Source organism: Psittacula echo (assembly GCF_963264785.1).
Source record: "Psittacula echo genome assembly, chromosome: 6".
Taxonomy (NCBI): domain Eukaryota; kingdom Metazoa; phylum Chordata; class Aves; order Psittaciformes; family Psittacidae; genus Psittacula; species Psittacula echo.
In genome coordinates, this window is record NC_137743.1 from 17,870,097 (window position 1) to 17,885,933 (window position 15,837).

Here is a 15,837-nt window from a genome sequence, read left to right on the forward strand (position 1 = left end):
ATAAAAACTAAATTAAATGAAGCACGCATTGCTCTCTCAGGTGTATTTTCAGGCTTCAGAAAAGTATTTAATGTGTCTGAATTGGTGGTTATATTACAAATGTTGTAACTTAGCAACTGTCAGATAAAATTTTAGTAAACCACTGGATTTGTACACTCAAGCATGAAAGGGTGACGCCATTTACCACAAAAATACAAACACACTGTAACGTTGCCCTGATAAGCAGCAACAGATTCACATGCTTGAACTTCTACCACTAGTTTAACAGACATACTATGACACACGCTTCTTTAATGGCATAATTTTGAAATTCTAAGAAACTAAGTGTGAATCTGAAATTATAAACTCTAGTTATTATTTTTTTTTAAATGCCAAGTGAAAACGTGAGCCATTCAGGTTTGGATATTTGGGAAGCTCGAGTAGAACCACTTGGCTGCAAGTTAAAAACAAACAAGCAAGCAAATAAAAGACAACCACATCAACACACACCGAGGGGAAAAAAAAACAAACCACAAAGACACACACACACAAAAATATAAGCAAAACCCAGGAACAGGAAATCGAAGAGCTATGCTCTGAGCCAACCATGTGGTTTATTCCAGCATGTAAGAGCTACTGAATTCTAATCCTGTTTTATCGGAAGGGTTTTGAACAGGGCCTGTTATGTGGTACCAACCAAACTCAAATCTTTTCCTGTGGTGAAATGTTGCTTGCTATATTGCCAAGTAACTTACTACATAAGCTTCATTAGTCACTGCTGAACTAATTTCACTTACAAAGAAAACCAGATCCAAGTCTAACTCTACCACAACACATAGACAGAGGCATGAGAAATTCTGCATGGTCTTGTTGGTATCACATAGATAATAAGGAGTTGTACAGTATTTACTTTTCCATTTTCAGGTTGTACAGTCCAAGGAACTTCACCCAAGTTTTAAGACTACGCACAACCTTTAAGACCACATGAGATGTGGAACATGAAGGACTGCACAGATCACAACATACTTACTGTTTCAGATCTTCAGTCATAACATTTTAACTAACTTTCTAGCTAGCAAACCAACTGCATGCTCAGTGTTAACAGGTAACAAAAAACTTTGTTTGGAAAAGAAAAACTGCTTATATATTTTATTTACAGCTTAAAATTAAAAATTAAAATAGGAATCAGTTAATAAAATCTCCTTCCTAAAATTCTCTATCATTCTCAAAACAGGAAGCAGTTCTGCGAGCTCCTGTCCCTCTGGATTATCTTCTTTCCATTTATTCATGTGATTCTACAGTATAGACACAACAGCCAACTTGAAGTCAGCAGATGCAGAATCAGTGTTGGTGTTATATATTACAAAGAGGCTAATAAAGAGCTCATTATTAAGAGCATGTTAAGGACAAAAAGTTTATGAACATAATGTCTACGGCAGAATCAGTGAAAAACAGCGTTTCACATACAGAAAAATAAGATTTTACCTGTAGCAGAGTGAAAGTTTGTATAAGACTGTATTTACGCTTTAGGAAGGAAATGCAAACTGGAGAAGAGATTATTGTGAAAAAAAGCAGTAAAGTAAGCATTAGGTCTTTGAATGCTTTTCAAAGAAGTAAACAAAAAAAAAATTTACTTTGGAACTTTTAAATAGACTTAAGTTCTAACATGCCCTGATATAAAAGAAAGCAAAATTACAAACAGGAATTATAATAATAAAAAAAACCCACAGAAGTGCTGAACACAGAAAGCATCAATGAATAACCAGAATTTGAGTGTCTCTAAGCAAGTAACTTTAAAATGTGCAACTCAATGCATTTTAGAAGGAACATGGTTCTCACACTCTGAACTACCTTTAAAAAACCAGTGCAATCAAACGTAACCACTAAGCAGTAACCAAAATGCTGAATTTCAATGTAAATATCTACACTTTCATTTAAACCTGTCATTTATCCACTGGTTTAACTGTGTACTTAGGCTAAGCCTGCCTGGAGCACCTATAGACTTTTTTCCTCTGAAAAAATGCAGAAACCATTCAAAACCAAAGGACACTCCAAGTACAGCAACATCTGTTTCTCTGCATCAACAGCACTGATATAATCCATGCCTATGATTTAAAAAATGTCTCCTTGTTCAAAGTTCAGAGTTGTCAAGTAGAAATACACTACTAAACTTCAGATACTGTGTAAAATTTATTTAGAGAGACTAGATACTACTTTTCATAGATGAAAATCAGCAACTAAACTGTTCTTAACTGTATTTCACTTGGATGCAATTCTACTGGATTGACAAATAAAAGTATGTAGGATAGCAAGGAGGATTCAGCCTCCTGACTTCACTTAAGTAAGGAGCACCTCATTATGATACTAGCTGCTTATCATAAGATGCATATATACTAAAAACTTCTCAAGGTGTTGGGGTTTTTTAAAATGTTAAACAATTTCCCCATCCTCTCATATCTCTTTGTTATTTCTACACCACATCATTAAGTCACAGAACTTTACTGTTTGTTCAGATGACTCATCTTTCCAATGTGATTCATCAAATTACACAGCTTCTGTGAAATCTTATGAGATTTCAATTGATGTCTTGTGAAGCTGTACACCTCCATTTTATTATCATTCCCTACTTCTGCCTCCTTCCTAGGCTACCTCCAGCTGGCAGTCAAATTTCAGTACAGGAAAAACCTATAATTTTCAAAGATGTCAAAACTGGTAATTAAGCTTTCAAACCAAGGACTTTAACTTGTGCCTCTATCTTCATTGTTATTTCAATGGGCATTGTGAATACAACCTTCTCTTCAACTTCAAATGGGTTTGCATGATTAACTCACAATTATTTCCCTTCTAAACTGTAGTACCAGACAACTCATATCAAAGCAAAAGCAGATCAACTATGAAATATTCCTGAAGGGCAATGTGTCAAAAGAACAAAACCAATACCTTCCTGCTCAAGTGCCATTCCTCCTGGTGCTGTTACTACAATACAATAGCTAGAGAAGAAAATTTCACTTATTTACATAATGATTTTTTCTTAACGAGTAAATTGTAAGAAATAATATTGTACATACAACTACTTTTATGTGCAACTTTTAAGCTGTCCAAGTACAATTGCTTTATAACAATACCACGTTCCATTCCTTTGCTTTTGATCATAGCAAAAAAAAAAAAAAAAGTAATGGAAAGAAAGAATTCTGCATTTCTTGTAGTTTTTTGAAAAGTAGCGTAATTCCTGAAGTCACGTTCAGATGCTTTCCTGAAATGTAAGAGCTGTATCTACTTGCTCTGTCATCACAATGAGTACTGGGTGCTGATGGTCAGTAGTATTAAATTAATCCACAAACTAGTTTCTATGTTTATTGCAGAGCTAATATCCTAACAAAAATGTCATGAGAAGAAATATTGTCATACAACTTTCACAACACAGAAGCAACAGAGAAAGACCCAGTAAAGCAAAGGAGGCAAGAACAAACACAAAGCATTACTGTGGCACTAGTAATTTTTCCGCTGGCTCAAAAATTACAGGTGGCAACATCATAGAGCTAGACAGAAACAGAGAAAAGAACACAGATGTTGGAACTGAGAGCAGTGTCCCTATTCAATGACTACGAAACGTTAAGACAATCTTCGTCATCAAAATTACTTCACTTGTATGAGAAAAGTATCAACTAAAACAGATGCTGAATTATAAGCTACAACTACTCGAAACAAATTATATTCTACTCTTTGAGGCCACATTTTTTTAATGATTTCCGGTCAGGCAGTCCCTTCAAACCAGCAAGGTTTCACCTGCAAACATATTACAGAGTGGGACTAAGTGATACATGATTCTGCCTCACTATTTTAATCCTTCAAAGTTATTTCAGGAAACTTACTTTAATTAAAAATTAGCCAGTGTAGTCAAAACTAAGTTCAATGTTTGAACAATTAAAGGACCATATTTGAAAACCAATTAACAGAAACTCCTGAGAGTTGCTTCAACACAAAAATGTAACTAGCTAATAAAAATATGACCCCCAAAGCACAAATGCCAAAGTGCTTTCCTAGATTCTTTTGCCATGACAGACTGCACATATTTAAGCCAAATGTGGGTACACAGGTCTGAGCCGGATGAATGGCTATAAACACTCATCAGCTTGAAGTAACCAAGATGAATGGCAACAGTTACCAGCTCAGCATATTTTGATCCTTGCTTTAAATTTTTATCAGTTGCCTTAAAATTGGGGTTTGATTAAAGCTTTTATGCAACTGAACCCTAATTACTTCTGAGAGCATTACAATGTACTCACTTTAAGCTTACACTTCTGTACACTAGGATCCGAATTGCTCCTCATTTTTAGCAACTCATGTTTCATGTCTTTTGCGTATACTTGGTTTGTTACACTATTGTAGTACAACTGTCACCAAAGTTCTAGCAGTGTCTTTGAAACTATACAAAGGCCGCAGTAATGCTCAATCTCACATTTTGCACCTGTCCCAAGTTCTGTGTTTTATTTATATCCATTTCCTTTTACTTCCTTCCCCATCTACCCCCTTCACTTAATTGCCTACTATTTACCAGGGTGAAGTGAAACCTTAGTTGAGCCAAACCCCTTCCCTGCTCTGCCCTGCAACTGTGCTACCACTGGTAACTGTGCTGTCTGTATCATTTACTCATCTATCTTGGTTTACAGTTCTTAGTAACTCACATAACGATTTCTTCAGCAGCAAATGCATGGAGTGAAAGAAGCGTCGTGTGCTTCGGCAGGAGGCCCGGTGCTGCAAAATTATCAGCCAGAGTTTCCTTACCTCTCTTACCAGGAAAACAGCACTGAATTGAGCCCTCTAGAAAAGTCCACAAACTTCTCCATTTGCAAGCTCGTGGCTTTGCAACAATAAAATAAGTCTCAATTTTTCCACGGATCTTTATTCCTCCTCTTCACCTCTTGCAACTACTTCTCCTCACGACAGCAGCAGAATTCAATAGCATTGTGACATCCTTGTATGTATAACAAGTGACGTCACCAGGAAGTCACCTCCTCTCTTCTTGATTCAGTAGTATACCATAATTAAAAATTATTTTTTAGACTAAACTATATGCAGTACAAGTCAGAGGAATGTTTTTACAAAGTTCTGTTACGAAGAATGTAATAAAAAAAATGGAGAAAGAGTAATCTCAAAAAAAACCCGCAAAAATCAAATCAACCCTGGTGACCATTACCATAAAGGCTACTTTGGGAGACCATATATAACTTTTCCAGATTACAGGTTCATCAGTAGACAAACCTAGCAATCTTTCTTTTACACATTTAGAGATTAAACAGTTCACATTATTCAACATCCATAAAGCATCAAGCTTCTGTAAATCTACTTGTCACGAAGCTAGAGAATATATAAGATCCCAACACATTACTGATGCTGATCTAAATAAATCTGATTGCATACACAGACAGACAGACTGCATAAGTAGATAAACTGCTCAAAATGTTATCATGTTTTATCACTTTCAAACTCCTTAGGAATTCAGCATATTACTCCATACATAATAGCTCCAGCTACAAAGGCCCACAATGATTTAATCAGTGCTACCAAGTTATTAAGAACAACTAATCATGCCAAATTAGGCAAGTTTGAAGATGATGAATATTTATAAGGTTTTGTTATGGAGTTTCTTTTGAAGAAATCCTGAAGCTTGCTACAATTAAAGCATTTTCAGAACCTCAGTGTGCTGCTTTTTGCCACGTCTGTAATTGACTCGGAAAATTCCCTCCTAATGATGGTGGCCAGGGCAGATGCCTGCCATTCTCTCATTCCCAGAAGGGTCCAGCTTCTACAGCTTCTAGATCACAGCAGTAAAACTTGGTCTGCCAACTTCACTGCCAACGTGGCAGTAGAAATACTGGTGTTACATGCCAGTGTACAGGAATTATGAGTAGCATTAATGAGACAATACCATGTGTGAACTTGGCCCTGGTAGCTTCATATGTAAGATCAGCCCCCAGCTGAATAACTAGTAAAATGATGCGTGTGGCTCGTGTCAGTCCAACAGGATGGGATATACACTCAAGACACCAAAAAGGTTATTTACTGCCCTGAAACTACATTTCTTTACTAGACCATTCCACAGTTTCCAAAGCACTATGTAAAAAGTCAAATACAAAGCAGGATTTTATACAATCTGATTTCAGAAACAGCAATAAAGCATATCCAGTTTTTTAAAATTTCTAAATTACTTCAGCTTACTTTTCCTATTTCTTCAAAACTTGCCCCAAACAATTAATCAAAACACACCCTTCATGGTAAAAAAATTTTATCCAGGTTCATTAGAAATAGAAAACAATTAAAATTAATCTTTCCCTAGTGCTTCTTCAGTTTTTTTTACAAGATTGCTGAAAATAGGAAAATTCCAAAAGGGTTTTGAAGCCTTTCATTACATGAAAGACTAGGTCTTCATTAAATTTAAGTAAAATTATCTGGTTTTGATCTTTAGACAATACAGGATCTTCAGAACGACTTCAAAAATCTGTCATAGTATTTTGGCTTACATTATTTTCATCAGTCTCAAACTGCATGCTAAGAACAACACTGACAAGACCAGTCTGTGTGTAACACAACCAGCTGCTTGGAAGTGTATTTTACTTATTTCCTTCAGAAATGTACTCATTAATCCAATTAATTGCTTTATGCATTGAATACTCACAAGCCAGTGGTTCTTATTCTTCCCCCCTCCCTGACATTTTTCCTCCACCACCCTACAGCTGCAGGGCTTGGTCCACAACCACAGTGCAGCAGTGGTATTTAGCACATGGCCCTGCACACACCAGGAAACAAAACTGAATGTTACAGGGAAGACCTCTGTGGTTTCTTCTACTGTATTTTGATGTGCATTTTAAACATTTTATCTGCAAGTAGCACATCAGATTGCCCAAGACTCTTTGTAAAGCCAACTCACTTAACACTTTATGCTACCATCTGTTTCTTACCCTCAAAAAGAAAAACTTGTGAGGTCTGAATTAAAAACTTTAGTTATACAGCATAACAAGAAATACACAGAAAGATGAGAGAACTGGCAAGAAAATCTGATCTAGTAACAAACACAGAAAGAATTTTAGGATTCTGAATCATGACAACTACTGTAATCCTACATTAAAAGCAATTGCTTATCTAATACTAGCACTTTAATCAACTGACCTATAACAAGCAGCAGTGATGTGTTGCAACAAAGGAAGTTCTGGCTATTTACCTCTTCTGTGTTCCACCTATGATTTTGGACAATTCCAGCTCTACTGTTAACGCCGTAGGTAAACTCTCAATTCTACAGCATTTTTTTTTTTATCTGAATTTTTCAGGCAAGCTATAGTTCTGACTCATTCCAAAAACAAGCTGCAGAAGGTGAGATCTAAATAGAAAGCTACAGTGAACCAACTTTCAATCAAACTCCATCAAAAATCACCTTATTACATATGCACAATGCTATTTCATAAACGTATAGCATCAACTTATGGACATCATAAAAGCTGAGAACATAAAGATATTCACTGACACACCATACATATACAAATGCACAACTGGACACAAATCCAATTAAATAAATTCCTCCACAGATATTTATTACTACAAACTTTTTGATTCCTACTTTGTTAAAACTATTATGAAAGGATCTAATACAATAGAATGAATATATCTAAAATATCAACTCAACTTGTGATCTCTCAAATGGTCTGACAGTATTTTTAGTAAATGACTACTACAATAACTTGCAATGACCCCTAGCTAAGAGCCTAACACCTTCCAGTTCAGTGAAGCACTGGAGGTAAAGAACTTTTTTGTCCCTTCCCGCTTTCTGCTTCTAGATCTAACAGGGTAGAGAACCACTTCATGTGCAAAATAAGTCGTATCCTTCACACTTAGATCAAAGTCCCAAAGGTAGGGTTTCATCTAAGGGACTAAGAAGCAGCCTTACAAGCGACTGAAGACAGAAAGGAGAAAGGGAGCAAAAAACCATGCAAACATGAACCTTGTAGGGACCTCCTAACTAGAATAGAGGCAATCAGAAGTTCTGAGAAATTATCTTGCTACTTGACATGCAGATGAAGGTTAAAAATTCTACGAGAAGAAAAAGGTACAGCTGAAAAAAGGTGAAGAATAAACAAAATTCAGAAATGGAAACAGGGCACATGTAATTAAAAACAAGATTATTAATTTTCACATTTGCCATCTTCAAAAATATCATATGAAAGCGCTACACCTGCTCTAACACCACTATTGTTTATGAAAATCCTAATTCACAATTAAACAGATGATTAAATCATGGTTGTAGGCGGTATGAAAACACAACAGGCCTACTCACACACACGAAGTTAAGTCCAAATACTGCATATTTTCACAGGCTTAAAGAGAAGTAATCTAGCAAGACTACCTACAGCCTAAGAAAAGCATTAGCTCTGAACATACACTGTGGATCACCCTTACAATACTGGAGCATTCGCTTCAATTATTAACAATAACGGTATATCCAAATTTTGACACACGAGCATTGACAGCATGAATCATCATAACTTCCCCCCCCTCCGAAAGATGTTACTCTTGACATCTCTTGCTTTTGCAGTGTTAAATATAGGTTTTGCTATTAAAATAACAGATACAGTGCTAAAGAAAGAAAGAAAACAACTTTGCCTCTTTCCCCTACCCAGCTCCCTTCCTGGAAAAACTTTGCTGAGTTGTTACGCAGTTTAATTTGCCCCTAAAGCGAACCATGCCAAGCCTCCCGCCGCTCCTCCCTCCATCGAGGTTACTGTCTTCACTGGAACTAGTAACACACACACAAAAACAAGACACACACACAGTGCGAGTAGTGGACAGCTTGACACATACTGAAGTGGCTGCTCCCACCAACCCTGGGTAACTCTGATAGCAGTTTCTTTGCAAAGAACTTTTTTTTTTTTTTTTTTTTTTTTTTTACCATTTATGGCTCAGGAAGACATGGCGAGTTAAGCAGCATGCAAATTCCGGGGTCTTTTCGAGGTGGGGCGAGGAGGACAAACATGACAAAGCCAGCTCACCTGGGAGCTAAAGCCGCACCATAGCCATGAGGCTGATGACCAAGCCTGCTTTGCCAGCCGAGGTGCTGCTAGAGACACACGGGACACCGGGCTCAGGCAGGGCAGCGCAGGACACAGGCCTCGTCGGAACACACGGGCCCGCCGCCTCAGCTGCCTCACCACTCCCCACCGAGCCCCGCGTTTCCGCTGCCCTGGCTGCCCGCAGGCCCCGGGCTGAAGACGTACTCGGGGCAGGGCGGGCACTCCCCTGCCCGCGCAAGGTGTCCCGGCCGCGCCGCCACCTCTTACACAACGCAACGGGGGACAAGAGCGGATCTCCGACCTCACAGGGGGGACCCGGAGGCCTGCCCCAACTCACCCACTCACCCGCCCCAGCCCCCGCCAAACACGCACCTTACCCGAGAAAGCTGCGCCGCCAGCACTGAGGGAAAACCTGGGAGGCCGGGACGGCGCAGGGACGCGCTAAGCCCAGGAGAGCCCGCCTCAACACAGGAAGCAGCCGCTGCCGCATATCCCGGCCCCGCCGTCAGCGCCCGGCCTCTCCCCGCCACCGCCGCCCGCCCCGGCCCGGCTCCGCTCGCCTCAGCACGCGCCGCTCCTCGGCGCCATCTTCTCCGCCCGCCTCCCTTCGCCGCCTGGCCAATCCCTCCCCGGCGCCCTCGGGGTCCCGTCCGCCCTCCGCGCCCGGCGGGGCCGCCACCACCACGCTGGGCCTAGCGGGGCCTGTACCTGGGGGTGCGAGAGACTGTCGCTGCGGCTGGGGAGGGGGCAGGGGGCCTCTGGGAGGAGGCGGAGGGGATGGATGGCTGGGCGGAGAGCCGGGGCGACACTCGTCGCGGCGGGTGGGGAGGACTGGGGAGTCGCGCCCGGCGGAGGCGGACAGGGCTGCGGCGGTAAGGACAGCTGGGCGACCCCGCTGCTGCCAATGCCGCCGCCGCCGTCGTCTTCTTGGGGCTGGGTCAGCGCCCGCGACGGGACTGTGTTGCGGCCCGGCGCGGAGGCAGCGGCCCGTCCGCTTCCTGGCGGCCGAGCTCTGCGTTCCTGCCGGCGAAAGCCAAGACAAAAGGTAATTAGGCGCCTCGTAATTTGAGTACAGTGGGTGCGGTGCCGTCCTGAGTGGCAGAGATTTCAGATCTTCCCGTGCAGCGGGTGTCAAAGTCTTCCCTCCTCCGGGGAGCGAATTTACCTTGTGGGAGCTCTCTTTCGGGAGCCTTCTGTCTGCTGCTCCCCTGCTGCGGGAGGTCTGCGGAATCGCGGCCCCCCCTGCTCCGAGCACGGGGCTCTCTTTGCAGGATAAGCCTGCGAGGGGGAAATGCTGGTTACGGTTGAACTTCTGTTATAACTCCATGTATTTGGTTTTCTGGGGAGCTTTTTTTTTTTTTTCTTTCGTGGTAGATTTCCCTGTGGGAAAGTTGTGGTTGTGGCTGCCTGCTTTAATTCCCTTCTTGAAAAAAAAAAAAAACCAACCAAAGCAAAAAAAACGCTCCAGAAAACCCCACTGTTTGCAGTTCTAGTAATGTGCTTTCTTCAGATGTATCTATTTTCCTATGTCTTATTTATCAAATACAAAGAAAAAAATCTTCATGTGCTACATTTAATGCCTGATTTTTGCTTCCCCACTGCTTCCCTTTATTATAGGTGGTATCTCATAGCTGGAAGCTCCTCCTGTTATAAAAAGGTAAAAAGATGTGGCCTGACGAGTTAGCTAAGGTTAGTTCTGCATCCAGAGGTGGGACTGAAGATGTATTCGCAGTATTAAACTAGTCAGCTTTGGTCAAGTAAGATGTTAGAGAAGTGGCAACACACTACTTCGTATGGTCAACAAAATCTGTCAGGGGTTTTGGGTAGACATTCAGCTGCTGGTTTCTACTGAGGTCTGTGCTGCTATAGAGACGCTCTTACCAGTACCTGCGCTACCCAGGTTAAAACGTCTGTGTCTGCATCAAGTACACCCACACTTCGGCCTCAGTTTAGGCACAGAACGGTCTCTCAAGTTACACTAACCATGGTTGGAGCAAGACAGTTGGTAGTTTTCACCTAAATTAACTGTTTGGATTTAGAACTGTGTGGGAGCCTAATTACAACACAATATGTTAACTCCTGTGAAAATTAAGGATATCTTTGGTCCTCATGGGGTTCTAGTTTGAGGCAGTCTGGCTTTTTTCCATTTGCTAGTGTATGTAAAAGTGAAGATGAGGCCAGAGAGAAAGAGGACAGGAGAAATTGTGAGATCTTAAATCTGTCTGTTGCCATTGCATCAGAGAAGGTAATCCCACTGTGCCTGGCAGAAAGCACACTGCCAGGTGAGTGCCTCATCATGATCTGTCTCCTCCCTCTCTGGAGCAATTCGGGATGAAAAGGTGAATTAGAGTTGCTTTCTTAAAGTGGATGTATAGTAGGAATGTTTCTGTCCTTACTGTTAACACAAGTTGAAGGTATGTTCTATCCATTATTATACAGGGGTGAAAGCTATAGAAGTATACAGAGTTTCAGGCAGTTTATTCCTTTTCAGGTTCTGACAGAGTTTGCTAGCCTGATGTAGCCATACTTATATATTTAGCTAATGCTGGCCTGCTGTATTTACCAGCTGCTCTGGTAAATCTTGCCTTTTACTACAGATCTTGCCGAGGACATACACAGGGGCAGTCCTGGGAAAGCAGACTGTACCAGCAAAGCTGTGGTGGTCTGCTAATAGTAGCATCTTCTGCTAATAGTAGCAAGCACTTCTGCTTCTGTACCTGTGGTGATGAAAGAGCACACCTCCTCACGCAGCTAACATAACTATTGTGGCAGAGGTTACACCTATTGTACTTTATACCTACTTTATCCATGATAAACTTATTTTGTGGGTATTCAATGGCACTGATTGTGTTCTTATAATCTAATCCCTCTCGTTTCAGTTTATACTAGACAAAATCAAACTCATCCACTATTTTGGATCTTTTCCATGTTTCAAATGTATTTTTATCTTTTGATTACACCATCAGCAAAAGTAAAGAGGACTTTCAGTAAAATTCCTTTCTCAATGTAGTCCAGCAACTAAGATTTCTTCCCTGCAAAATTTTAATTGTTCATAGACAATTGGTGCTTTCAGTCCTCCCTTCTTCATCTGTCCTAGTGTTTTCCTAGTGGAAAAGAGGTGCTGTCCAAAGGATCAAATGAACCTAAGTATGATTTAGCATAAGTGTGGAAATTATTCAGAAATTCCCATGAAGAAGCCCTATGGAGTATCAGTGTGAAGACCCCTCTTCAGGTTATGTGACATAACAGCACAGTGCAGGGAAGGAGATCCTCAAAGCAGGAAGGTTACAAATAATTTAGAACAAAACTGATATTTTATATTCCTCTTGAAAGCTAAGAGGCAGCAAGTATAGAACTCTTTAAGTCTTGATGTGCTTCTAATGGAAGCATATTTTTCCACCTAGCTCAAATTCTGGATTAAATTCAAATTGTAATTGTATATAAAAGAGCTTTATAGAAAACTTGCCTCAGGCTGAAAAATATCATGTATCTTATGGTTGTTTCCACTCCAAAATAAATAATGGCAATTTCATGACAAGGCATGTATGAAAAAATATTGTCTGTTGATTGCTCTCAGTTTAGAAATAGTGAATGAATTAGATTTTAAAATATTAAAGTCAAAAGATAATGAGAAGCCAAGGAGACATTTCCTGTTGACTTCAGTGGATATTGCCAAGTCTGTAAGTTTCTAATCTTCCCATTCATTGTTTCTTTTTATGTAAAGTATGCCATACAGCTACATTCCTTAACTGAAAACAGGTAAGTGTAGAAAACTATAAGCTTGACTCTAAGCTAGTTACACAAATGCGTATACCCCACTATGTGTGCTGTTAATTTTTTATTATGGTGAATAAAACTATAAATTAATAAAACGATGTAAAAGTTCTTATGTGTCTGTGTCAGTGATGTGGCATACATGCAGAAAAAGGAGATCCTTTACTCTGTGTAGTTTCTCTGGTTAGTTGAAACCGATTCTGGTTTTAATCATTTTATATATGCATTCAGTCCTGAATTTTTAACAATAGTTATTGCATTGTATCTTTAATTTTTAACAGTGAAATAATTATCCTGTTACTTTGACTGAAGGAGAACTCTCCTCAGCTGAGAATATACCAGGACAGCATGTGTGTGTAAGTCCTGATTGTTTAACTTTCTGTATGTGGACGACATAGAGGTTACAGTATTACTGGCCAATCAGACAGGCTGTTCAAAGGCTAGAAATTGCTTTATGTTTATCATAAAGGTGTAGGTCATCTCCCCTTTAATGCGAATATGCAATTTATCAGTAAATTTTTCCTGTGTCACTGATAGTATTAAACCCTCCACTTGTTCAGTACGGCTCATACACTGTGTAGCATGTTGCCAATCAAAACAAGTGTTACTAAGCCTTGAAGAAGTCTCACTCAGACTTATAATTTGTATTAATTATTGTCTTTCCATTATTATAACCTTTCTTAATTCTTAGCTAATTGTGTTTAGGTGTTCAGTGTCAATAGTTTTATTATTGGTTAGGCCTCCATACCTCTGATTACCCAGGTCATCTGATATGAATCCTAGGAAAACACTGATTTGTTTTTTTGTTTTGATACATGCATTGTCTATGAATGTTGCTATAATACAATGGCTTCTTCTTGGCAAGCTTTAGTGAAAAATTGTCCTTTTTGATGAGTAAATGGGGATTAGTAACCTCTACTGAACTCATTACATTGGAAATTGTGTGTATTATATAATTTATTTTTCTGTAATTTTTTTTCTTTCTTTAAAAACACCACAAAAACCCCATATTTGTCACAGATTATGTACATGCCTTTTCAAAGGTCATTCTCCCCATCACTGTTAAGACTAGCCTAAGTATTTTTGTTTCTTTTTTTCTCATATTTATTGCTTGTGAAAAGCTAGCTCCCTATTACTCAGTTTGTGTTTATAGTGTAGTAGTATCTTTAGGCTCTACCTAGTCTAAGAAAATGTATGCTATAAATTGACCTTGTAAAACAGAGCTGCATCTATTAAACTTTATGTGTTCTTTAAGCTTGCCTAATTACCAGTAATACATGTTTTCCAGTTACCACAGCTATGGCAAAGGTAGCTATCAGCCAGATTGAACTCCCCATAATTAAATAGATTACTCTTGTTTAGATGCAGGTTTGAATGATCTCTTTTTCTGTGGTTGTGAGAGATATATTTTGAGCAAGATTCTGACTAATGCAAGTTACGCTTTTCATGCTAGAAAAGAACAGGCAGAAATGGGAAAAAAAGACTTCTTGTATCCCAATGCTGCCTTCATTTGTTTGATGCATATGAAGTAGTGTAGAGCAAAAGGTAACAATTCAGTATATTTGCATACCTACATTTGACTTTTCAGTATAACAGTAGCCTCTACACAATTGTCTGTATGAATTATTTTTGCTCTTAGCATGTATGGAATACAAAAAGCAAGTAGAAATAAGGGCAGTTTTGATATGTTTGCAATGGATATTGCTTTTTTCTTAATTTTCCCACTTGGTTAAATCTTGACGTAACTGAAAAAACATATTATTGTGATTTTTAAGTGTTTCATTAGAGGGAAAAAAATTAGCATCCAATTAGCACCAGACTCATTTTGGTTAGAAAGTTAAGCTCTAGGACTGTTCAAAAATACAGGTGCTTAGTTGTCTGTGCATATAAATTTTAAGTTTTTTGTTACAGGCTTTTTCTACAGAATCATTGCCTTATTTCTGGGTTTGAGGCCAATTAAAAAATGATGTTGAAGGGCAATAATGCATCTGGCAGTTATTAACTTCTGAATGTCCTTGCAAACTAGTTTTCTCTTCATATATTTATGTGCTATATAGACTTTAAGGTTGTATTATTTTCAGTGGCATGCAAGCAGTAAAGTCTTACATGCTCAGAAAAACTGAAAATTAAAATTGTTACTAATCACTGTAAAGATTTCATGGCTTTTGTCCTATCTCATCATCAGTCAGTATTTAAAATGATGGACAAATCTGTTGAATGTTAATGTTTTCTGAATGGATTTCTGCTCTTAGCAAACCAGGAATCCAACACTTCATGTCATCTGTAAAAATAATGTGTTTCTCAGATCCTGTTCTTCCTGCCTAGTATAAGATTGACTGGCTCTGACATTGTTCTAACTTTGGAGATAAATGGTAGAGGACCATAATCTGATGTTGCTTCATGTCACTGTCAGAAAAACTACCACAAGCCTTGTGGGTTAGGATGCATTTGTTATTAACTCCAAGAACTCATGGAGGAGGTGTAAGTTTCAAAGTAGCCAATTGGGGGGGGGGGGGGGGGAAAGAAGGGTATAAATGCATAATCAAAATTTTAGCAACTGGGAAAGCCGTAGAACAACAGCAGCAAAACACTGTAGCACTGTAGACCATAACAGGTGGATGACAGTCTGTAGGAGCCAGATTTGTTGGAAACAAAGCATATCAGACCAGTTAAATCTTCTCTAACACCTGCTTCTTCCCGTCTGCCCACAAGACCTGTTACCCTGTCATAGATCTCCACCTAGCAAAGCTTTTAATACCCTCTCAAAGGAAGCTGTTGCAATAAGTGACATGAAGAGCTGGCGAGAGGATACAAACTTGTACTTGGCGTGGTTCATGTGATCTAGTTTCAAAATAAAAGACTTATGTGGTGCATGCACGGTGCTTTATTTTGAACCTTTAGCAATTTATTTTAATCCTAATGTAGGATTTTCCCAGTTAACTGAGCAGGCAACATCAGCCTGTAAACATGTTGAAAGGTGTTACATGTAGAATTCATTGTGACATTGCTGAATTGCTCTGGAGGC

General features: G+C 39.4%; 1 protein-coding gene across 8 annotated transcripts in view; it reads right to left on the reverse strand.

The window, feature by feature from the left end:
• Positions 1-11,731, reverse strand: part of IDE (insulin degrading enzyme) — a 70,043-nt gene extending 58,312 nt beyond the window's left edge. For 3 of the 8 annotated variants that reach the window (XM_080620305.1, XM_080620298.1, XM_080620304.1), the window contains exon 1: positions 9,416-11,731. In XM_080620305.1, the coding sequence (XP_080476431.1) occupies positions 9,416-9,528 (113 nt within the window). In that variant the 5' untranslated portion in view covers positions 9,529-11,731. Of the gene's footprint in view, positions 1-8,829; positions 8,875-8,917 lie in introns of those variants that run through there. The other 5 variants (XM_080620300.1, XM_080620299.1, XM_080620303.1 and 2 more) reach the window with 5 other exon arrangements.
• Between the last annotated feature and the right edge of the window lie 4,106 nt (positions 11,732-15,837).